Consider the following 24,960-nt stretch of genomic DNA (forward strand, 5'->3'; position numbering starts at 1 on the left):
AAGAGTTAACGCAGCGGGACGAAGATTCGCTTCATTTGTCTCTAATCAAGACCTCTCGCTACTGAATGACGCTAGTCCTACATTTTTACGGGGTACCTTGTACAGCAGCTGCCTAGACTTGAGCTTTGCATCACCCCACTTTGCTACGCGCGTCAAGTGATTTTTGGACATTCAGACACTTGGGAGCGATGACATTCCCACTTACCTTAAGATCGACGGGATGTCTAACACTCAGCCGCCTGACGCACTACGACGAATAGATTGGATTGTGTTTAAAAACCTAGTGGAGGACGCTTGTCAGAAAGGTCTCCATCTGGACTGCAAGAAGCTATTCAAGAAGCGACGCAGGCTGCTATAGGCACGTTCATGTGCTCACCGAAGAACTCGCAATTCGACCTGGAGTTGGAGCGGCAACGTGCGATTCGTCGTCGCGCTGAACGAAGGTGCCGGCGCATGAAGTCCATTCACGATCTAAGGATAGCCCGTCGCACTAAAAGAATACACAACGGCGCATGGATGAACTAGAATCCAAGCGATGGAGAAGATATTGTGAGTCCGTTGACTCCCGTAAACCGTTGTCTCAAATATGGAAAACGGTGAGAGGTCATACGTTCTATTCCGGAACAATGCTTCCCATTCAAGGCCATATCGCTCTTCCAATGCCGACAAGACTTCGATGTAGTGAAAGATTTCTGTGCTACGATTGCAGGCCAATCAGCGGGCACAAGTTCTCGTACGTTTAACTGCGTTCCAGGCACACGGGATTCATACATGGATTTGCCGTTCACCACTCAACAGCTCGACGCGGCACTTGCATTATGTAATCAGACGCCATCACCTGGCCCAGATGGTATGAATGGATGGATGGATGTTATGAGCATCCCCTTTGGGGGGTGGTGGGTTGCGCCAGCAAGCTCTTGCTATTATACTGCATAATTTCCTACCTAGGTTAAACAATCAAAAAAGAAAGAAAATACACTATGAACTACCACGCCCAAATTTTCTGATCTCCTATTGCGAACTGTGCTTTTGTACGTCTCCGTCTTTTGTCGTTTCCCTACTTTTCTTCCACCAATTCTCCAATCGCCTCTTACTAACGCCCATTGCGGACATGTTTGCATTTGTTTGCGGACATGTTTGTGGACATGTTTGCATTTAAATATGTGGTATATCTTACCGTATACTGTGCCACTTAGGTGAACAAACGCGAAGTGAATTGTTGTACATTGTCAATGAGTACTGGCAGGATGGAGACGTTCCTCAAAAATGGAGCAGTACCAGTCGCCTGATACGGTTCCTCGAACCTGGCGTTTCTCCTCTAGAGGTTACTTCATACCGCCTAGTCGCACTAGCTAGTTCCATTGGGAAAGTGAAGAAACGAATGACCCTCGCCAGACTTGAATATTAGCTTGAACGCTATGAAGTTTGCCGAGATGCCATGGCTGGCTTTCGACGTCACCGATGCTCCATTGAAAACGTCATCGATTTGGTTACGTACGTTCAATATCAAAAGGCGTGTAAGCGATTATGTGTCGCCATGTTTCTCGACTTCTAGGGAGCATATCACAATGTTCTGCATGAGGGTATATTAGAGGCTCTGGACATGGTTGGCCTCGGTGGTCGACTCTGTGGTTGGACACGAAGTTATTTAAATATGTGGTCTCTCTTTGTGAATACCGTAGATGGCCCAACTTCTCAACATTATACACACCGCGGAGTACCGCAGGGTGGTGCGTTGAACCTAACACTTTTCAAGCTTGTGCTCATTGGTCTCATAGAACGTCTACCAAATACGGTGAAGTTGTCAATCTATGCCGATGACACCTGCGTCTGGGCATTTGGTGTGACGCGTCCTCAAGTGCGTGCAAGAAAGCAAAAATCGATGATGTTGATATCGGCGTACCTTAGGGAACAATGCCTCAGAATTTCTCCAGAAACACTTTGATCTTAGCCAAAAGGCCGAGAAGCGATTTTTCTCCCGAAAAATGGGCACTGGTGGCATTTAGCTGGAAGCCAATGACTTCGTAGGCCATATCCATCGATGGACAAATGATCTCTCATGTAAGGACGCATAGGTTTCTAGGGGCAATCACCGACCGTGACATCTGTTGGAGTCCCCATGTGGCCTACCTAGAGAAACGCCTGAGTGCCATCTCATCTTTTCAAGTTTTTGGGAGGAAAAGCCTCGGGTACTTCAGTACACGTGATGATGCAACTGTACCGGACGCTTTTTCTCTTGGCAGAGCTGACCAATACTTGCAGAACTAACATCCGTACACTCGAAAGTGCTCAGGCCCAGGCACTTAGGGTTTGCCTAGGCCTGCCACGATGTACATCAACATCCGAAGCCCTTGCAATTGCGCATGACTACCCAGCCAAGATTCACATTGCTATGGAAGCGCTCAGAGCACACGTCAGGCAACTTGCTCGCACCTGCCTCCACTATCTCGCCTCATTGCCAGAAGACCGACCAAGTGCCCCTTTTTGTCAGACGATACTGCTTTATCGTGTGTACCTGTCATCAGATTACACAGCTGCAGCGAGAGTTCTGCTTCCCCTTGGGTGCTTGGCTCACCCACAAGTTCGACTGACAATACCAGGGATTCGATCAAAGGCACAATTCTCATCACCAGCTCTCTAGCAACTTTCGTTGCTCTTTCTGTACGAGCAATACAACGATCATACCCTTCTATAGACTGATGGTTCAACCACCGTGAACGGTTCTGCAGGATCAGTAACTTTTCCTGCAAAAGTCACCACCTTGAAGTTCAAGACATCACACCGGACTACATCGACAGCCATGGAACTTGCTGCTCTTCGTAGCGCACTACGCATAATTCGATAGGAGCCACCTCAAAAGTGGAGCATTTGCAACGACTCTAAGGCAGCACTACATTGCTTGCTTTCCGCCATACACCGTGGACTCTACGAATAACTATTGCTACAAATCCGAGAGCTTCGTCATCGCCTCGTCAAGCAAGGACACGACGTCATATTTTAGTAGCTCCCTAGCCACTGTGGCATAATGGGTAATGAACAGGCCGATGAAACTGCCTGATCTGCTCATAAAGACATCGTGTAGGAGCCTATTCCGCTGTCGAGAACAGATGCAGCAGCGCAACTTGGAGTGCTTGCATATGATGCCTTACAATCATTGGGGAACACACCTAGTTTCCAGCACACACATCTGCATCGAATGGACTCCTGTCTTCGACTTCGTCCTCCACCTGGACTATCCCGACCCGAGACAACAGTACTTAGCCGACTGTGGCATGACCTCGCTTTTACGAAATCCTTTGCTTTCTTCATCGAAAGAAAAGATTGCGCTGCTTGTGACCACTGCGGTAGCGAGGAAGCTATTGAACACGCTTGTTGTCTTTGATACAGCGCACACAGGCAGTCACTCGCGACCGCGCTGGCGCGTCTTGACGACCGACGACTTTTGGAGCAGACAGTCCTAGCACGCCGACCTGTTCAGTGGTCACACCACAAGAAAGTGAAGGCACTTTTGAAATTTTTACGTTCGAGGAGCTTTTGGAGAGACTGTAATTCTCATGGACGTTCACGACTTTCCATACATTTTTTTTTAATTCTTAGCTTTTTCTATCGGCCCCCTACTCTTTCCGTATTTCATTTCCCCTTACCCTTCCCCCAGTGCAAAATAGCAAACTAGACTCTTATCTGGTTAACCTCTCTGCCTTTTCCATCCCGTTTATACCTCTCTCTACGCAATAATATCATATAAAGAAAGCGAAAGTAAAATTGTTTCGTAATATGCGCATAACACATGGCAGAATGCATAAGTGCTCGTACGGATGACACCTGCGCTTTCGTCAGCATGCAAGTCTCGTTTTCATTTGCCTTTAAGCTTTTCTTGGCGTGTATTCACAAAAGAGCGCTTACACTAGAACTGATCGTAAGAGCAGAGCCCAGCCAAGCACAAGGTCGGGTTATTTGCGAACGCAGCCTGCCAACAGAAAACAGCACTTAAGACCAAAGCTTCGTCAATTAGATACCTGAGTTATAGCTTCCCTATACATATCACCGGTTTGTTAACGATAAATCCTACTGGTAGCTAATTCTACGTAGCGTAAACATTAAAGTGTAAGTATACGACCTATGACGCCCAATGGAAAACATTTCTTCAACTAATGAGCGCCTATCATTTGACACCATGCCTTAAAAACGATAAGGCTCTATCTAAAATTTAAGAAGGTATCCTTGTCTTGCCGTTAAGCACCCAGCCTTGGTAGTACGTGAGAAAAAGAAAAACGATTCCTCTTTTCCAGTTTTAGGCACTCAAAGTAAATAGTTGCAGTAAATGAAACCTTTTTCGAGAATATACGCAAAAGCGTTTATTCACATCATCGGGGAATTAGGTGTTTTTGAGCGACCTGTATTATTTATGTCGGGTGCAAACTTTTACGCTTAAGCTGCGACGCGCGCACGAAGCGCGTTTTGTTTGTCAAGATGTTGTGCGATGTGGCTGCCGATGCTGCACCACAGAGAAAAGAAAGAGAAAAAGAATGCTCTCGTTTAGGATGCAGAGAGAGAGGAGGAGGAGAAGGAGGAGGAGGAGAAGGAGGAGGAAAGTAAGAGCAGAAACCAAGTGCGTGTACTTCCCCCAAAGGCTGTGCCGAAGGCATAAACGTTGCAGCAAGTGTCAGAATGATAAAGCAGTAGCGTGCTCGACCTGCACCTCGCGAAGCCTCGCCCAATAAAGGCCCCTTGTTAACCTCTGAAACCGTGTACTTGCCGAACAGCTGTAGCACTTCCTCCAGCGGCGCGGCTCAAGCGACGCGCACTTCTGCGAGGCTCTGCCGTCGGGCCCGGCCCCGCTCCAGCGAGCAGCAGGTTTTATGGGCACAATTAAGCCCGTGCGCGCGGGAAAATTCTGCAAGCGCAGGCCCCTCCCGCGCCCATCTTTTTCCTAAGCCTCCTAAAGACCCTCGTTCGACTCGTCGTCCGGAGCAAGGCCCTGAAAGCACGCTGAAGGATTCTGCAGGACTCTTTCTTTCTTTCTTTATTTTCTTTCTTTCCTCTCATTAAGCCAGTCTGCCTTTTTTATGTCATTCTTTCAGCGTTGCCATTGCTAGCTTACCTCCTCTCATTTCCCTTTTTTTCTGCTCATCTTGCGTTTCCGCGATCATGGATCGTGTGTCTGTCAACTCCCATTTGAGCCAGTCGTCACTCACTCTGACTGCAGCGGTGGAAGCGAGGGCCCGTGATGACAATTACAGCTACTAGGCGTGTCGCATTCGCGCGCGGAGTTGTCCAAAAAAAAGGTGCGGCGCTGCAGAAAGCCGAGTGCGCCTCAGTCCCGGGCCTCGAGTTTCGAAGCCCACTGCATGGCTGCTGCTGTTGCAGCTGGTCGGTCACCGGTTGGCCCGGAGAGCAAGCGCACTTGGGGTATCCGGGATAGGGGAAGCCTGGGCGCAGAGCGCAATTCCCCCGTCTCCGAAGAAGAGCCGGGGCAAAACCGCGTGATAAATACGCGGGGCTCCGCCGGCTGACTACCGGGACACGAGTGTCCCCTGGGGGGCTCTCGCGCGCTTTTCTCCGGTCGGCGTCACCGTCATGCCTGACAGCGGAGGAAGCTAGGCTCGGATTGCGGCCGCAGGGAATAAAGAAGGCGGTCTAGGAGAGGGGCGCGTCAGCTGCCCACCCTTTGTATTTCTGTGCCGCGGGCACTCCCTGCATGCGAGAAGGTCTTGATTTGACCAGAACGGGGCTGAGAAGTGCCAGTTAATGGAACGACTGAAAGTGTATTATTGAATCCTCGCAGTGTTCCAATGCCTCGTTTGAAAGTGCCTTTCTTTTCCTTGTCTTTCGCTTTTTTTTTTCGAGTCGAATCGGCCGACGTGAGACGATTGGAAAACTGTTGGGGGGAGGTCAGCTTCCAACTACCGTTGCTAGCCACAGAAGGGAAAAAAGTCAGGCCAAGGGTGTTTGGAAACTACATGGGCACAACAGTGGCCAGGAGACGTGGGACCGAGGTTGCTGCATGACATTCTCTAAGGCCGGCCGCGACAGCTTGGTATGCGAAGTGAAAACTGCGCCATGCCTAAGTATGTTGCCAAAGTACTGTATCAGGTGCATTCAAAAGCAATTTCGCGCCTTTCGACCCCAGCATGAGGCTTTTTCGCAAGTGCCTGACTTATATTAGGCTTGACTGAATAATAAACGTGATAACCTTCTGTAATGACAAGTGCTTTTTTTTTTCTCCTTCATTATACGAGTAGGTTTTTTCGTTCCTTTGTTGAGTGCAGTATTCTGCTTTCACGAAACCAGTGTGCCACATAATGCATCTAAATCTGATAACTTTGATTATAAATACGAAGTTATCATGTCTGCAACTCATGGGCAAGTCGTACTTAGCGAATTTTCTGACGCAATTTACTTCAACACTTCAGCTAGTTCAATGAGTCACTTGCCCTTGGTGGAAGGCCTAGAAGAATGAGCAGTATGCTGCACTTCTTCATATTTGCGAGCGTGCGTAACGTGTGCACAAAATGTATCTGCTCTTGATGCGTGGGTACTCTCCCCGTTTTATCTGTCGCACAGCGTGTTCTGCGACCAGAGCAGGCATTATGACGAACACTGTATCATATTTATTGACATGTCTAAAATGTATGCGGCATGTCCATATGTTGTCCCTTGCGGACATGCAAGGGACGTGCGCAAGACAATGAAAATGCAGCCAGACGGTCATGTGAGAGACGTCCGCAGGACGTATTTGACACATCCAACACAGTGGATATCCATAAGATGTCCATAGGATGTCATTGTTGTCACTTGGATGTTAAGTTCAGTGTAGTCCCAGATATGGGCCAACCTTTAAATTGTCGTGCACCACGCTAAAATCGATGTAGGCCCAAACATGGGCCAAGATCGAATTGTCAGGGGGCATACTTGGTTTGATGTTCAACATGGGCTGACCTATAAATTGTCATGGGCCTTGCTAGGTTTGAAGACGGCCCGGTTAGCAGCAATGATCGACCCTAGGTCGGCACCTTAAATGTTGACCGATGTAAGGCCGATGTTAGTTCCCAAGAATGGCCCAACCGAAATGTCCAAGCAAGGACCACACATGCCACGGTTGGCCACCGTATACTTGTCCGACGTTGGTTCGAGCTAGTTTTTTCTATTGGGTTCTTTATTTAAGACCTTTTGGTCGTTAACTGGTTAGTATAGCTCATGAGTCTTGCAAATCTATCTCGCTCCCTGCTAAGAGGAACGGTGAAACGTCTGCTACAAAGCTAGAAATTTTCGAAAATATTTTGGACAGGTGCGAAAGAATCTAAGATCAGATCCGGAAAGTTCTATGGTTGCACTTGCTGCTTCTACTTCATTTTAAGCATGAAATGCTTTTAGCTCCCATTGTCCGCGACCTTCGAGAGACCTTGAGCCAAAATCCAGAGCCGTTATCCGGGCACTCAAGACGAGAACGGAGCGAGAACATGGGGACATCGTGGCGAGAACAAAATGTGATCACCCGGGAAACCAGTCAAATGTTAAGAAAATGCGGCCTCTGGCCCCCAACCCTTTGTCCAGGACCGCATTACAAGCGCTAGTTACAAACGCTAGAAGCAAAAATATTGCTTCCGATTTCTTCCTAATGTTTGTTCACAATATAACTTAAGCTGTAACTTCTAGTACGCTGAAGTTTAATTTGTCATTTCCAATAGCGACGTTCAAAAAGCAGATACAGGTCACTATATACTTGATTGTCATCTTTTGGCGCTGAGACAAGGTTGCCTGTGCTCGTTTCAACGCCAGCGGTACGCGAGTTCTGCGGCGCGGGTTTTGCCCCACCTCGAAGGTGGCGCCACGCTGCGTGACGAAGCTGGCAGCGCCCTGGCAGCGCCAGGCGCGCCGAGGATGGCCGAGACGAGACTTGCAACGAGCTTCAATTGAAAACAAGTTCGTTTCAGCTCAGTAGGCTTTCAGGCCTGCGTCGCGTCTCCATCGTTCTTCATTCCAGTGAGGTCGCCATCCCAAATGCTTAAGCCGAGCAATGCAGCGCAATGAAAGGAGAGATAGGAAGCGTTTTCCGGAAAGCGATCGCTCAGCGAGTTACACGCCAGAGCGGAAGACTGCTCGACTGTGCCGACAATGCCAGAAATATGCGGTCGCCTACCTAAGGCCGCACATTTGCAGCCGACCACTTCGATGCGACAAGAAGAAAAAGTAGCGACAGACGCTGAGTGTGCTGCACTGTTGGAAGAAGGAAAATCGGTTGAAGGCGGCGGCAACACAGGCAGCAAAAGACGCCATATGGACGCAATTGTTTCCTGTCCCTGGATGTGACAGGAAAGCCATTTTAAGATTGTGGCTATAGTATCATCTCCTACCAATCTGCTATGCCGATAGCCATTTCATGCTGACATCTACTCTCGATAACGGGAGAGCCAGCAATATTTTTTTGTTCACAGGAAACACCTTTGTTATAACAGCATGTCACCGCTAAAAGTCTCTCAAATTTCTGCGTTGACATATTCACTTCATATTTTTGCATAAAACGTTGACACATTCACTTCATGAAATATAAACAATCGCGAGGACTTACAAGAAAACGCTAGTCTCCTGTGATGCAGGCACGTATAAAAAAGTCCTATTTTAACTTAAGAAGGCATATTGCGTGGACATAAACATTTGGAACAGTTGCTAAACATCTAGTTGTGCAATCCGCATGAGGTATACAAGAATTGATACACCGTAGTGTTATTCCCCGTTTAGTTCTATATCGTTAAGAGCGACATCCCGTCGGAGTGGTAGTAGTAGTAGCGTTGTCCTAGAGAGTTCTATAATATCCATTTCACTCATCATGGACACAAGCGAAGTCGTACCAGCTCTGTCCAGAGGGGGCAAGGCAAAAAAATCGAAGACTTTCAGCTGCGCGGCTCTTTTGGTTAACCTTCGCTTACTCAATGCAAATCCATTGCACTTCAGTCACCAGAGTATCGCCACGCACGACCGCTTTGCTTTTGCAAGTACTTCCATGTTTGACGGGATGTTCGACAAGCCGCATTCCGTAAGCAATAGTGAAGGAAAAGCTTCTTCTTCGTCATAATGTCAGCACTCAATAATTAACAAGATCGTGTGGTTTCAACAAGTTATACAAATATTCCTGTTAAGGAAGAGCGAAACGACTACCGGGTCACTAAATATCAATATTTAATTATTCTTTAAATACGAGCCCCCTCCCGCCCCGCCACCTTAGAGTATGCACGAAGAGTCATATCATCTTGCATTTCTTTCACTGAAGTTTGGAGCACGTTGGAATAAAATTATTAGGGGTGTGCGAATATTGAAATTTTCGAATACGAATCGAATACGAATAAGGCGGAAAACTGTCTTCGAATATCGAATCAAATATCGAATATATGTGTACTATTAAAAAATGGCAAAACGAGGTAACAATAGCTTTATTACCCTTTAAAAAATAATATTGCATTTTACGAGGCTGCTTCAGGTTGAAGAGGCACTCATTCTAGGTAATGCACTCAGGTAATGTAAGGTAATGCTCTGTCAGGTAAACGCTTGTTGCAGATTATCGCGAAGGAAAATTGACTGCTCAACATGTTCAGAAAGTAAAGGCTCTCTATGCACTGTGACAACATTGGTCCAGGTAACATTTTCTAGGTGCATATTTTATTGCGCATACTTACAAAGCCCGAAAGTACATCATATATTGTTATGAAAGAGCCCTGGAATAAAGCTTGGTAAAAAAAAATCGAAACTGATTATGTCTCACGGGCCTGATGCAGATAGACTGGAACAGAGCGTACACATTTATAGTAAGGTTCATTACAGCACTTAAGATCACAGTGCTGTAACGCTGTGTCGTCGTTTTGTACCTTCTATTGTCCTTGTTTTGTGTTGCGCTGTAACGAACCTTACTATGAAGCCCAACCAACTGGCCCAACTTGCCATCTTGATGCAGATCATACAGATAGTGAGCGGCTCATGTGAAGCTCTCAGTGAATAAACATGTTCTTAGGACAATGTGGAGCAAGCGTATAATTCGTTAATTGCTAAATTATTCACAGTCTGTCCGAATATATTCGCCGTTTCGACCATTATTCGGCCGTCCTCGAATATTCGGGAATTTACGAATATGCATTTCTCGAATCGAATAGGCTTCGAATAAGGAAAATATTCGATTCGTATTCGAAATTTCGAATATTCGCACACCCCTAAAAATTATGTAACTTTGACGCATTTACTGACACTCGGAACAAACAGGATTATGGTGCAGAGCATATGGGAGTTTCCAATAATAATGACTCATGAGTAAATGGAGATATCACCTTAATGCAGGGATCCGTAATCCTAAAACTTCCCTTGTGTAAGCTTCCCTTGTAATCAGCACTCGGACGTCCGCCATCATATATTCCTGATAGCGACATGATCGCCCCGGCAATATCCGATCATAGATCATAGCTCTTACGCAAGACAAGTTTTGTGAAGACGGGTCCTGACGTAAAGTAAATGGTGCCATTAATAATTACTGACTACAAACAGAGTTAGCATAAATGGGTGATAATTTTTTTTATTCGAAATGGATGTCTCACACAAAGTTCGAGCATGGTCCGAGTTTTCCCACTTGAAACAGCTGCGGCAGGCAAAAAAGAAAAAGGGGGTTCTCGACAACAGCTGTAATGGCGTATCTTCGTAACCATTGTTTTGTGGATGAAAGACCCTCCTCTTCCCTCCCCCCCCCCACCTCCTCTTTTGCACGACTTACGCTTTTTCTTGACACGTCTGCCCCTATGGTGATACAACGCAACATTATTGGATGCATTCCCAAGTTGTATTAACAATATTTACGTTTTTTTTTTCTTTTACGCGGATGCATATAGTTCGAGAACTCATTTTATGAAACAACAGGCATCGCAAGAAGTGACATGGGCTATCCGCACGATTGCTGCTCTCTTTTCAGGTTCAATGCTTCCCGCGCTTTCTCTTTTTCCAATATTTGTATAGTACAATAACCAATTACGCTGACAAATTCTGCGAAAATTCGAAACTTATCATGTTTGACCAGCTAGACACTGGCTAAGAAATTAATTAATTAATTAATTAATTAATTATTTTTTGCGTTCTAAATAAAGCAAGCTAAACAAATACAACTCGGGAAATAACACCATAGAGATGACGAAACGCTATTAAACAATATTTTAGTGGCCACTTACAAGACAGGAAGGAGGAGAGTGCCTTTTATGAAAACTTGAGACTGTCTCGCTTTTCTTAATGCCTTACTTTCAATCCCCTCCTCTTCCAAGCTGCTGCTTCCTCTCCAGCGCCTCATCCTTCGCCGTATGTGAGACGTCAGCAGCGAAGTCGTGAAGGAAAGCCTCCCCTACAAAGTGTCATCGACAAACTAACGCGTGGCTGCATATTGAAAACGGTTGAAGGCGACCCTAGCTGCAAGTGCTTTCTGCTCGGGGCGATAATTCCAGCGCCCTACGACGCCATTAGCGGCCGGGAGGAGAGGCCGACTCGAGGAAAACGAGGGCGCGCAAGGAAGGGGCTCGCGGGGCCGAACTGTGGCGCTGCACCTAGCGGCCACCAGCCGGGCAGCCTAATTTCTTTGCATTTGGCCACGTTTCCGCGATATTTCTCAATTTCACGCTCGACGCGCACGATCGAAGCGGCCGCGAGTGTGGACGACTATGGGGCCCAGCTCGCCCCGTGGTCCGGTTTCGTTTCCAAGTAATTTCGTGCCGCCTGAATGACGCACCTGAAGGAGGAAGAGCGCCTGTTGGTCCACCACGTGGGTAATGGATTATTTGAGGCGTTAGGCGATTGATCTCGCGCTCCTCGGCGCCTGGCTCAGTTTGTGTATGTAGAGAGGGACGAGCGGCAGATGAATAATTCCTTTCTTTATCGCGTTCATTCGTCCATTTTTTAATCTCTCTCTCTCTCCCTCTGCATGCAGGAGTAAAAAGCGAACGTAGCACTTTAAAGATGCGCCAGGAAATCGCGCCGCGTGAGTGGCGCTGCTCAGAATGCCGACACATTCATCACGTGTTAAAGTTCATCACACCTGTGAAGTTTTGCAGGGAGCTCCGCGACGCCTTCTGGGGTTTAGGGAAGACGTCGTTAGTTAATGTGACCGTTTGCCACCGCTGATAAGCGGGTGAATGCGAATTAAAATCTTGCCAACGTATAGCGACTTTCAACGCTCGGTATAGAGTCGCGTTTGGATAAGGCTAACGTTCAGGTATAATACAGAAAGCAACGTGCGCCATATAAAATGAGGGATTTCAGAGGTCTTCTCTTAACACATTCTGCTAATTCTAGTGACATAATTGCAATATAAGATCACGAAGTAAAGAACTAATAATTGCTGCCACTGAGCGTTTTTTTTTTCCTACTTTGTCGTAGCCTGGATCAATTTGTTGTTCCAAATGGCAAACGGTATTGCTTCAGCCCGGGCCCCTTAATGGATATACGATGACAACAAGGACACAAAGATCAATACTACAACCCACAAAAATAAATAATTAGTAACAATTATATAGGATAACAGCAATAATACATGGAGAAGACGTCTAATTGTTCCCACAGGTTTGTTTGAATGAGTAACTTCGCAATAAATGTAGTCCGCCTATGGGCCAAAGCAGACTTCTCGAACCCATTCACATCAAATGCGCGCATTAATGCCTTGCGATTAATGTCTCGAAGGCTTACCATGCATTGAATATGGAACGCAAGCCAGTAGCCACTAATGGCATTTGGGATTAGGGAAAAAAGTTCGAGCACAGTAGCATCCCATCATCCACAGGGCTGGCTATTCTTGCTACTATTCTTGCTACTCGCGCGTTTTCTCTGCACCGTGGCTAAAACACCTCACGTTGAAAGCGCAGCTCACTGAGCAACCGCATTCGATCTACGGGAAAGCCAACTTCAATGTTCGCCAATAGTTCCCAGTAACGTGAGTCCCCTAATCCCAACACCTTGTGCGTCCGTTCCAAGTATCGGGCGCGCCGTTCCGGATCCTCGCTTACCCCGCACGCGCCGGGAACCATGCGTCCCCTAAGTGCGACCCCCCTCGTCTCTCACCATGTTGAGGAAGGACTGCCAGTTGTTGACGTGCAGCAGCACCATCCACCAGGTTTCGTAGCAGCGCTCGTCGTTGTGTCCCAGGAACTCGTAAAAGGCCGGTCCACGTATGCACATGCTGAGCACGAAGCCTAATCCCACCATGAACATCACGGGCACCGTCAGCCTGCAAAGCGAGTCCGCCCCGCCGTCAGCCGCTAGCAATGTGGGCGCGTCGCGCGCTTGCAAATCATGCTGCGGGGTCGACGTCCATCGTGTGGCGCCGTTCTGTTCGATTGACTTTTGCAGGGGCTTTGGCGCAGAGGTTGAGATAAAGCATACCTGTCTACACCCCCCCCCCCCCTCGATCCCCATTCTCTGTAGAACGGCAGATCATAAAGGAAACAAATCACAGCTAGAAAGAGCGCCCAAAAAACTCGGTGCAGTACTCTTATCCGCGCCAGCGCCCACTTGCTCGAAGTATTCTACCCGCGAGTACAGTTTTTACGAGCTTAAAAAAAAATGTTTCGCGCGAACGATATCACGGTATGTCGCGGCTATGCGTCCAGTGGTGAAGAAGTAACACTTGCGTGCAACCCATTTAAATAATTCTCTCGACAATTTATTCTCTCATGGTTGAAGTCCTGCGATCATATTAAGGGCCTAAGCAGTTTTGGTGACCTTACTTTTTTCCTGCTTTGGCTACCTAAGTTTGTTCGCGCAATGCTTTGTAGCACTTTTTATTATTTTTATTATTTGCTTCTTATCTGTTTTTCCTCCTTTCCCCCCAAGTGCAGGGTAGCCAATCAAGCACGTCCTTGGTTAACCTCCCTACCTTTCCCTCTTCGTTTCTCTCTCCTATTTAGTTACTTTTTTACTCCATTACTTTCTTTCTTTTCTATTCTCAGGTACTTCTTATTCTTCTTGTTATGTTATCATGGAAACACTATAGTAGCACATTGCTGTACGCCACGCTTATGTTATTGCTTCTGAACCCTTAAGAAATAACAGAACGCTTTTTTCAGCAACACATAATTTGGGGTAACAGACATCGGGGTGTATATATTAAATCTGCGATCGACGGATAAGTGCAAAATAACAAAATATTTTATATAACAAATTGAGGGGACATACTGTAATTGCATTGCTGAAGACAGTCAGTCCACAAAGCAGGCGCTGTTGCTAAGAACTCCGTGATTAGAAGCAACTGAGAAAAAAAAAATGTACTCAGAAGGTGCGGCGGAATGTAGACGTTCTTCTTCGATTTCTTTCTGACGTTTCTTCAACCGAAAAAAAATAAAGGCTATACCAGGAATTTGCTGCAATACATCGCCCGAAAATGTCTAAAGGTATGAGCAGCGTGGGGGCTGTTCGAGCTTTCAATTTCTCATCCGTTCACCCGTCGAAACGTTTTAAACAAAAAGAGGCATTTGTGGGTAAATGCAGCCGAGAACGATAGATCGCACTTTCCGTCTAGCAACGCGCGAGTCTGTTGGCATGTGAGCTGTGTTTCTTGAACAGTCCTTCACATGTATCCTCATTTTACTTCTCTATTTTTGTTCTTTTCGTAGTCGTCGTCTTCGCTGTTTCACGACTCCACGTTTCACTGCCGTCTCGCATTTATGTCCAATTCGTGTCGAAGACACTCGAAAGGATTACATCTTCTTCGATTACAGCGCGCACTTTGTCCCGCCGTTCTCGGAGGGCGCAAAACACGCTTCACCGTAGCCGGCTGCACTGGTTATAGATTCAAGGATTCCGTCGTGCAGGCGCGGTGAGTGCAATTGTCTAAGCGCACACGGCGATAAAAAAGAAAGAAAGAAAGAAAAGAGAGAGAAGACACATCCACGTTCGTGCAGCGCGCAGCGAACACCGGCACATTTCCGGCCCGCTGCGTGATCAATTCTTTGAAAAGGTGACGGTTGTAAACACAGCGACGAATTCCCGCGTCAAAATCTGAAAGCGCCGAGTGCGCGCGCGAGGACTCGAGCATTCTTGCACACTCCGTTGCAAGCCGTGCGAACTGCAGCCGAAAGCGCCGGCGGTGAAAGAGAGAGCTTATCCGGTGAACGCATCTAGCAATCAATTTGCATTCGATACGAATCACGGAAGCGGGGACTGTCCTTGTCGAGAGCGCAGGTCGGTGGGCCCCCCTGTAGCGACGCCTTATCTATGGACGGCCCCGCGATAGCGCGCCCGAGTTCTCGACGCCCTCGTGTAGGCACGCAAGGAGTTGCGCTGGGCTTCTCGGCGCTCGTTAATACATTACACATCGCCGACACCGTCCAAAATAATGCCTAAGTGGCCTGCTCGCCTGCGTGCAAACGCGGGCTATTTCCGCACTGCGCAGAACTCGAAATTCCCGATCGCTATCCGCTCACTCATCATTGACGTCACTGGAAAAGTGCGAGGGGGTCTAGCGAACGCGGTGAGGTGCCGCATATGCTAGCAGGATCTAGACCTATTCAACACGGCCATGGCGTGAGGTGAAATGAATCTACAGGGTCTTTTTTTTTTTCGTCTCCTCTTAGCGCTCTATATGCAACAGTAAATTCCGAAAAGCGCAAAAAATAAGAATAAACAAGAAACACGAGCGAGCCGAACGCGTAAGGTCGACGAGGGAGTGGGCTATAACAGCCTTGAGCAATGGGCATGAAATAAACGAAAGAAAGTTAATACGTCAAAACGCAACAAACTATACCTCCACGCGCTTGCGTCATCGCTTATTGCTTACAGTGCACGTATGCATAGCAAAGCGTCAGAAATACGTAGTATGCAAATGCGACAGGTTCGTGGATGACTTCCGGAAGTAGCAGAAGTAAACAGCTGCTTATCTTATTTCGAAACTATTAATCATTGCGCTCTGAGCTTGAAAAGGCGCGCTTTTTTCTTTCGCTTCTCTTCTTGAGAATTGCGCCTGAATAACGACGCCCGGTAATGTCGTGTTTACTCAGTGGTAAGTCGATCTCTGACGAGTTCAAGGAGGTATCTGACGAAGTCAGCGATTACTAAAGTCAACGCCAGTCTCTAAAGCAAAGTAAGTCATAATCAGATGGACAAGTCCAAGGAATTATCTGATTCGCTGAAGTCGGTCAATTTCTTGCCCTTCCTTTTTAGGCGCGATTATTCCTTGGTGGCTGCAGGTCGGACAAATGTGGCATGTCTCTAACGCACTCAAAACCTGTTGTTTGGCAAAGGTAATTTACATCAAGCTATGTTATTGTTTATTCTTCCATGGTTTACTGTAGCGGGCCATGCAAGTTCACCATGGCTAGATTTGTGTTAAAAAAAAAGCGTCATAGAATGGCCTTTTGAATCCTAGAGCACTGAAAGCTGTCGTCAAGCTCCAGAACGGGTGTAATATTTGATAGTTGGAGTGCGAACGGAAGACTATGTGTTTAATTATCTTAAAGTTGATTGGACTGTTCGCTATGCCGTGCTCTCAAATATATAAATGTGGCTGAATATGGCGGATTACTACGTTTGTTGAGCTGTACGTAAATGAAGGCTTATGCAAGTAACGGTTGCGTGCTAGGGGTCCGCTTCTAGTGTCTCTAAGTTCTAGATAAAAAAAAAACTTATTTCTACAAGCGAAATTGTCGTTACCCAAAAGTACCGAAAACTGAGCGAGCATGGGGATCAATTGATTCCTTGTTTTCTCGATAACTTGATGCAATTCAACTAAGGCGGCTGTATATTCACGCTCCCTGCCGGCTCACTAGTTTGATTTACGCAAAGTTAGGTCTACATATCTTAGAACCGCTAACAATGCCATCATTTCTGAGCAAATACATGGCGTATGTCGTAGTGCGACAACCAGTTGTTTACCATCCAGCCCCTCTCCTACTTGTAATACCACTTCTCGCAAAAGAAAAATGTTTGATGTTCAATAACTTTCGAAGCCCTCCCATCATTACATCGGTAAAAAAATTCTTCAGTGTGCAGTGTCACTTAAGCTATGAAAACAACAAACAAAATAGGGCAGTTCCGGCAGGCTGCATATGGCTTCGAGTGCCCACAGTTGCGACCGGCAGCGCGCACGCGCGAGGTGAAAAAGAAAGGACACGGAGACATCTTAGACACGAGAACGAGTTTCCAGCCAGTTCTCACTAATTTTAAAATTTTCTGTCATAGTAAAGGGTCTAAGAAATCGAGGCGGTCACTGTGTATTGCATGCTTATCCTTCTTATGCAAGCCCTCACGAGCTTCGTCTCATGCAAGCCACGAAGCTGTCCTTGGGACGGCTTCACGAAAACCCGTGCTACCACGAGAGAGCCGTTCAGTGACCCCGAGCACTGAAGCCGCTTTTCGGAGAAAGCGTGAGACGCCCGGGGCTGAAAGCAAAAGCCGCGGGGAGGGGCCTGCGCGGCTGTCGCCAGAACATGATCGAGTCGCCGTCATCGACGCTGAAAAGGCAAACTACGCGAGCGGCGGCCGTCGCTGCGTTGACCGCCGGGGGATCGGGGTTCCTGGCATCGTAATGCGCGCACACGAAAGCGAATGCCGCGTACCCGAGTCTTATTCAAAGAACTGGCTGAGAACTCTGCCGTACTTGACAGTACCTCTCGTGGCCCTATAGATACTCTATGTAAAGAGACGCACTCACTTGCACTTTGCACGCACTCCCCCCACCATTCCTTAACAGACACACACACGGCAATCTCGTTTTCTTATCTTTTATAGGAATTCGCACTTATTGCGACGCGAGAAGCAAACAGGACCAGCACCAGTATTCGCTACGGTCAACGGCAGTGTTAATTAGATAGTTTTAGTATAGTGTAAAACGTTTGCGTTAGCCTTAGCATGCGATGCAACGCTAACGCTAAGAAAGGCTGCACTGCGCAAGCGGCAAACAACTTCGTGTTGGGTCACCAATCCGCTACAAGGTTCCCGCATGCTATGTATGTGATTCGAATAGTGAGTCTTCTCTACCCACCAATCGAAGCCGCTTTTGGAACGCGGCTCCCATGCTCATCGCTTCAACCCATGTTTGAAATTTGAACGTGTAAATGAGAGTGCGCATAGTGCACGGGGTTGGCACACTGCGCGAGCTGAGCGCATGTTGGCCGTGTGCCAGTAAACGAGGCTTGTGTTTCAGTGACTTTTCGTGACCAACCAGAACCATCGTCTTCTCTATCAGTTATCGCCTTGGCGAACGATTCATAGAGTTCTGAATAGGAAAAAAAAAAACAGGTCAATTTTGAATCGTGTTTTCTTGGCAGTCAGAAGTAGGTCAAGAAGCGGCTATTTAGGTCGATTGGCAGTGAAAGATGATGCGTATCTGCTGTTGCACAGGCCAGAATGACACCTTATCTTTATCGGATTCATGAAGGTTTATTGAGATCACAAAAACAGCTCTGCAGTGGTAGGTAATTTCGGAAATCATTATTTGGTGCAGGTAATGAAAGAAATGTATTTTAGCAAGCACTCATATATGTATGCGTTTATACGTTGTCTCGACGGATCAGCAACGCCTACGCTTCAAAAGCTAACTTTCCCCACAAGCGCTTTTCGGAGAAAAGGCGGTAGCCTTCGACTGCTATGCAGAAACATATATGCGCTTTCGGCGTTGCTTCTTGTTCATGTGGACGGAGGGAAGAAAAAAAAAAGCGACAAGCTTGACCTCAATTATGCATTTTTAGCTCGCACCCCTGGCTACGCATCAACTAAAAACGGAAAGTTTTCTTTTGGGTCACGCTTCTACTTGCGTTGCGGGCCGGTCTTGGTGATAAGGCAGCTCCTTCGTAACTGAGCACGTGTAGTTACACACGGAAGTGTTTTCTTTGCACCGCTTTCCATAGGAATGCCAAGCCTGCTTTCCTTACCGTGCGTGCACTCGTGTCGGCTTTATCGTCGTGCGGCGACGTTACCTAAATGTAGGTCGAAGCCTCCTTCACGGCCGAAGTTCTGAGCGGCTGTCAAGGGCGACCGTTTCGATAAGCCGAGAAGTCGCCATCACCGTTGACGATCTGGCCTTCCTTTCGTACTTAACCGTGGTTTAGAGATAGCCTGATTACGGTTATATAACTGAAGGCCTCACTGCGACAGGCGGCAGCGCGAACTGCCCCGCGGCGATTTGCCCAAGAAACTTCTACGGACGGGCAGAAAGATAGCTTCAGAGAAAGACGTGAGCCCATGCAGCGAGCAGCTTGTTTCGGCCAACTCTTTGTATCTTTTCTGTCCCCGTATTGGTCGAGAGTTGAGCGGCTCTCGCAGTACTCAAGGCTTAACCCTTCAGCTTCACCGAAATTTAATTTTCTGGTAAAACAGGAAGTGAACTGGCGCTGCCGTGAGAGGGCTTTCTGCCTCCATTGTTGCGCACCACGTCCCTACGTTTTTGCTCTCTTCCGAGAACTACGAAACGACGCTGCCGAGTCGCGAGCGCAGCTTAGCCGCCCGCGCACTGCCGGTCGCGTTAAATATTCACCGGCTGAAACTGAGAATGAGCCGCTCTGTTACGAGTAGTCGAGGCGCGATGTGCCCTTCTATCCAAATGAAGCCACGTTTCTTGCCGCGTAAACGAGCAAGAAAAGAACGAGGAACGGTAATGCGGCCAACAAAATTAAGTTTAAAAAAGATTGAGAGGGAGGGTTCTGTAACGCAGAGAAAGCATGGGGTAACTAAGTAGGTTCGCTAAGTGTTTAGATGCTAGTAATTTGTCTGATTAACTTGCAGAGGACTGTTGAGTGTTCGTTCGCGCTCTCAGAATCAAAATAAGTAGGTGATAGAATCAAATTAAGTAGTTAATAGCAAGGGAACGAAATTCCCTGCGTTCAGTTGCAAAAGATTTTCGTTGATTTTGGCTGGTTCGACTGCGGTGAGCTAACTAGGATGTGGGCCGACAGCTTATGTATTTCGTGCAATTGAAGTGGTATAAACTTGTTTAACGTGGACTATATTTTAAGTGGATGTTCTGCTGTCATAAGGTGTGTCCTTAGGCAAATTATAGGTCGTGATATACACCTCACAACAAACGAGAAGGAAAACTAAGGCGCACAATTAATTCCATCACACACAACCAGCGTTAACCTTCAATTGTAGCATTTCTTTTTTTTTTGCAAAATAGCGATAGGTATTTCCCTGAGCGGAGAACACAATAAAAAGAAAACCGGAGCAGCTGCATAAAGTACAATTCAATATGTATCGCATTTTCAAACCCGCACCATCGGCAATGCATGCATCGTACTCTACTGCAACTTCTTTGGTTTTTCGGAAGTCAGCACTTACTGCGTGTGCTTGTGTGCCTTTCCGTATTGGTTTGTGTGCGCTGTATATGGGATTTGTTTTTAAGTGCAACACAAGTAGTGAGATCTGTCCCGCATTCAGTAACCATCTCTGAGACAGCGATTCTCGATGGAGACAAAGGCAAGTCGTTGGAATTAATCCGCACGCTACCACCTCTAGATGAATGCAGTTACGCGTACAGTAATATGTTGCTAGCGCCCAAGAGAGGCTAATGTTATGGGTGCATCCAATTGAGACGAGCCACCGTAAACTAAAGCGTCGCCAAACATGTGCGTGCAATGCTATCGATGTACAGCCGTAAAACCCTTTTGTGAGATTAGTTCACGCTCAATAAGTAAAGTTTCCTTAGAGCAGTTTTCGAACTGTTAACTAATACTTGCTGGCTGTTTCTGGTAGGTTTTCTACATTTTTCTCCCTTTTACAGAGGAAATTATCCTCTGTGAGTACGCTGTTTTGTGCATGTGTGCGAAACCCCATTGTATAGCTATAGGACACTCTCCAAGGGCGAATATTTTAGTGAGCGGATGATAAAAACGTGCAAATTATACAATGAAACGAATTTGCCTCGTTTCATACAGCACTAGAATGTTCTTACCGAATGTAACGACGAATCAGCATGATCCACAGGACGATGAGGTAATGACCCCTGAGATTCTTCATTCTTTTCAGCACATTGAAGGACAACAGGAATCCACTGAAAAGAAAGGGGGCAAGAGAGAGCTGTTGCAAAGGCCATGAGCCAAGAAGAATGCAATGTGGTCTTTTCTTTAATCAAGTATTAGACGTAATTGATTAACAGAGGCACCTGGTCATTACACGGGATCGACAGTTCGCTATCGCATTACACGGGATCACCTTCGCTATCAATGTGGATCCGTTAGTGCGCCAATGTAGACGTTCTTCATTCCAGTTCTATTAGATGCGACCTCATGTTCAATTCGTGCCTACCTTCACAGCCCTCCCACAGCCAGTTGACCTGCGCTTTCCTTCGTTGGTTTTCTATACGTTGTGCCTATATCACGAATTGATAATACATCAGCTGAAGCTCAAGCAGTGGTGAACCATGCATGACGAAGCCCTCGACGCTAAGCAGGGGAATTCACGCTCCTTGCGGGCCAGTGCATTATCGTCTTGCGATATAAGCGATGTAAGCACAACACATCCGAGGAAAGCAGACAACTAAAGCATAGGGACGATTTGGCACTGCTGAAAGGTTGGCGAGGCCCTTTCTACTTCTACCTCGAGCGCATTGCCCTTGCGCGTCGTCTAACGTGCTTAAGCCACTTGAGAACCTAGTCTAACGTCGTAGCACTCTAAAGTCACTTTAGTACGTCAGCGACCCCAGGTTGTCCTGGAAAGTACCTGAACACGGATGTACTGAACGCGATAACACGTGTTCATTAGTAGACTACAGCGTTCACGGGCAGGACAGGAATAAATAGCACGGACATGCCATTGAATATGTGCCTTTATTTCTTATCTTCTCGTTGCGTGCTTTTTTGTTCTAACGAGCATCGACCGACCAGCCTTAACGGTACCCTTACGCAGTTCGTTCATTCGCATGTAGCAATTTTCCCTTATAAATAACAGGGAGCAGAGCCTCGTCATAGACGCGGCAATTCTTAACTCTCGTTTTGTGCAACTTGTTGACTGGCGCACAGATTCCGCAGTTAGTATTGTCGCTGTTAAATGGCAACACAGAGATGAACCTAACGACAAACATTGGGGAAGGATACCACGCCAGCTTACTTCCCCATCGCGTGACACGCTGCCTTTCCGCCCCTTCCACTAATTGTTCTTAATGTTCCCGACCACGCCTCACCACTCGATCAAGGGCTGACATCAAGATCAGGAAGCACCAACCCTTGCTTTTAGCTTTCCTCTTTGAAGTGCAGATCCTGCTTGCATATCAGGAATTGGCGGTCCTGCAAACTTACCCAATAAAGAAGAATGTTGCGATACTTGGGAAGGCGTTTCCGATCAATGTGAAGAAGGGCTCTTCTGTGGCGTCGATAACCTTGAAGTAGCTGCCTGCAGACATACGAAGAGAAACGGGGGCATTTTCATGATTCTCGTACAAGCACGCTGACACGGTGTGTCATGGGGCAGCGACCGGAGAGGCTTTAGGAACCTCATTAACATCTTGCTCTCTTTATGAACTTCCATTGTTTTTGTTCGACATTGCAAATCCACGTTCCGCAGTGAAATGTAATGAGCGCACCACAAAGTGTCATGATTGGGCGCCCAAATGCCGAGTGCCTTCTCTATACAAGTTGTACAAAGATGATCTCCATACCAAACACTACTGGTAGTGAAGCATTGGGCTATGTGAATGCGATTCAGGAGCGCTGAGAACTTACGAAACGTGATGGTGGGGGCATTTCGATTGGAGACGAAGTTTTTGGGCTGATAAGACCATTTTGAAGGATGTTTGCGCTGAATAACTGTGTCGTTCTTTTGCAGCTACGTCTGCATGAATCACGAATGGTTTATCAGTACATGCTATTAATCTAAAAAATTAAATTCCGAGGTTTTACGTGCCAAAACCACAATGTGATTATGAAGCAAGTCGTATTGGGGGACTCCGGGTAAATTTTTGCCACCTGGGGATCTTTAACGGGCACCCAATGCACGGTACATGGGTGTTCTTGCATTAAGCCCCCATCGAAATGCCACCGCCGCGGACGGGAATTTAATACCGTTACCTTGGCCTTAACTGCGCAACACCAAAGCAACTACGCCACCACGGTGGGTAGGTTATCAATCTCCGCCTACAGGTACTGAAGTATATTCGCACTGACAAGTAGTTGCGAGTAAAGAAAAAATTCAGGCAGAATTCATGTCACGATGAATGTCGACGTTATTGCGAATAACATTGAAGCTTTGTAGCGACACGCCGTATTACCGCCGCACAGATACGTTATGTATGAGGCCGTGCATGAAACCGGGATCCTCACTCGTGCTTCCCACTAAACATGCTGCGCCATCTAGGGGTGCCACCGCGAAGTCCGCACGTGGCACGTTTGTGAATATATAGTCAGACAGGATTTCGTGAGTATACATGACACGGTTTTCATTCCGCCAGGCATCGGAGAAACTTCCTATTATTTTTTGTTTGTCTTTGAAGAGCGGCGCATACGCAGGCATACCTAGTGACCCAAGTTGGTGCGACGGTTGGTTTCAAATTCTGTACCCTCAGCCCAGCAACCCGACGTTGCACCCATTGGACCACTCATCGATCGAAGTTCGCAGGAAAACAGATAGAAGGCAGCTAGTACAGTGCAAGTGCGTGAATTTCCCGAAGACTGCTAAACACATTAATAAAGGAGAAACGTACTCCACATTCCAGATGAAATACAGTTTCTCCTCGTGAATGGGCGTTGTACTTACGGAGAGCGCTGATGTCCACGATGAAGTAAGTGTGTCCGAGAATGACCCACGTTGTGCTGAACACTTTGATGCCGGCAAAACTCGCCAAGATCTGGTTGTCCGAACCTTCTTTGAACTTGCAGCTGAGAAGCTTTCTTGTGTTAATTGTCACCGCAAAAGCCATGAGGTATTTCCACGCTGAATCTGCACGAACCGTGAAACGGTCGGGATTAGTGTGTGAGCGCCATCATGCGATATAACGATTTGTAGCAGGAATATTGTGTTCTACGCTTCAACGCTACTGTTGGCTAACAAGTTTTTATTTTTTATGTTCTTCTTTCTTTTGTTTTAGACTTGGTGTCACCTGAGAGCCAGAAAGTCTGAGCTTTATTTTTCCTAAGCGTTTACTTGAACATTTGATTTGTTAATTAGTTGGCACAATGGCATGGACAAAACCAAATTGGACTACAAGTATACATATTTTACACACTGCCAAGAAAGTGGCATTTACATGACGGCTACCCTTTGACCCCCTTCTCGCACGCACGCACGCACGCACACGCACACACACACACACACACACACACACACACACATATATATATATATATATATATCGGAGAAAACATCACAAATCCGCATAATAGCTGAAGTGGTTTTAACGATTACCAAATTAATATTAAATAGTATTACCAGAATAATTTGTTTACGCAACAATTCACTCTGCCCTTCTGTATTTGCTAAACTAGGCTCGTGACACCATCTTCCCCTTTGCTCAACATTACTTAAAATTAAAAATAAAATTCTGGAGTTTTACGCGCCGAAACCACCATTTGATATGGGGCACGCCGTAGTGGGGACTTCGGAAATTTGGTCCACCTGGGGTTCTTCCACGTGCACCTAAATCTAAGTTCACGGGTGCTTTCGCCCCCCATCAAAATGCGGCCGCCGTGGCCGGGATTCGATCCCGCCACCTAGTGCTTAGCAGCCCAACACCCTAGCCACTTTAGTAACGTCGGCTGCCGGGCGAGTTGGTACATGGCTTTTGGAAATGGTTTTAGGCGCAAAAAATAAGACGCGGACAACAAAATAAAAGACATGGACAGGTGCACACTCGTGTAGCATCGGGGAAAATAGAAATCAATTGCGAGTGTGCGCCTGTCCGTGTCTTTTATTTTGTTGTCCGCGTTTTATTTTTTGCGCCTAAAAACATTTCTAAAAGGCCATAGCCATTAAGCAACTACGACGGGTCTCAACACTGCCAGAAAGCCTTTGAAAGATTTGCAACTAACGTCA

The 24,960-nt window shown here is 46.8% G+C and overlaps 1 protein-coding gene across 1 annotated transcript in view; it reads right to left on the bottom strand.

Moving 5' to 3' along the window:
- Window positions 1-24,960, bottom strand: part of LOC139053090 (O-acyltransferase like protein-like) — a 54,832-nt gene that overhangs the window by 18,967 nt on the left and 10,905 nt on the right. The window contains exons 6-9 of the mRNA XM_070530238.1: window positions 23,686-23,868; window positions 22,233-22,326; window positions 20,891-20,989; window positions 13,072-13,237 (exon numbers count right to left, since the gene is read on the bottom strand). Coding sequence (XP_070386339.1) covers window positions 13,072-13,237; window positions 20,891-20,989; window positions 22,233-22,326; window positions 23,686-23,868 — 542 coding nt within the window. The remainder of the gene's footprint in view (window positions 1-13,071; window positions 13,238-20,890; window positions 20,990-22,232; window positions 22,327-23,685; window positions 23,869-24,960) is intronic.

This window comes from Dermacentor albipictus, chromosome 1 (genome assembly GCF_038994185.2).
Source record: "Dermacentor albipictus isolate Rhodes 1998 colony chromosome 1, USDA_Dalb.pri_finalv2, whole genome shotgun sequence".
NCBI classification, from domain to species: Eukaryota; Metazoa; Arthropoda; class Arachnida; order Ixodida; family Ixodidae; genus Dermacentor; species Dermacentor albipictus.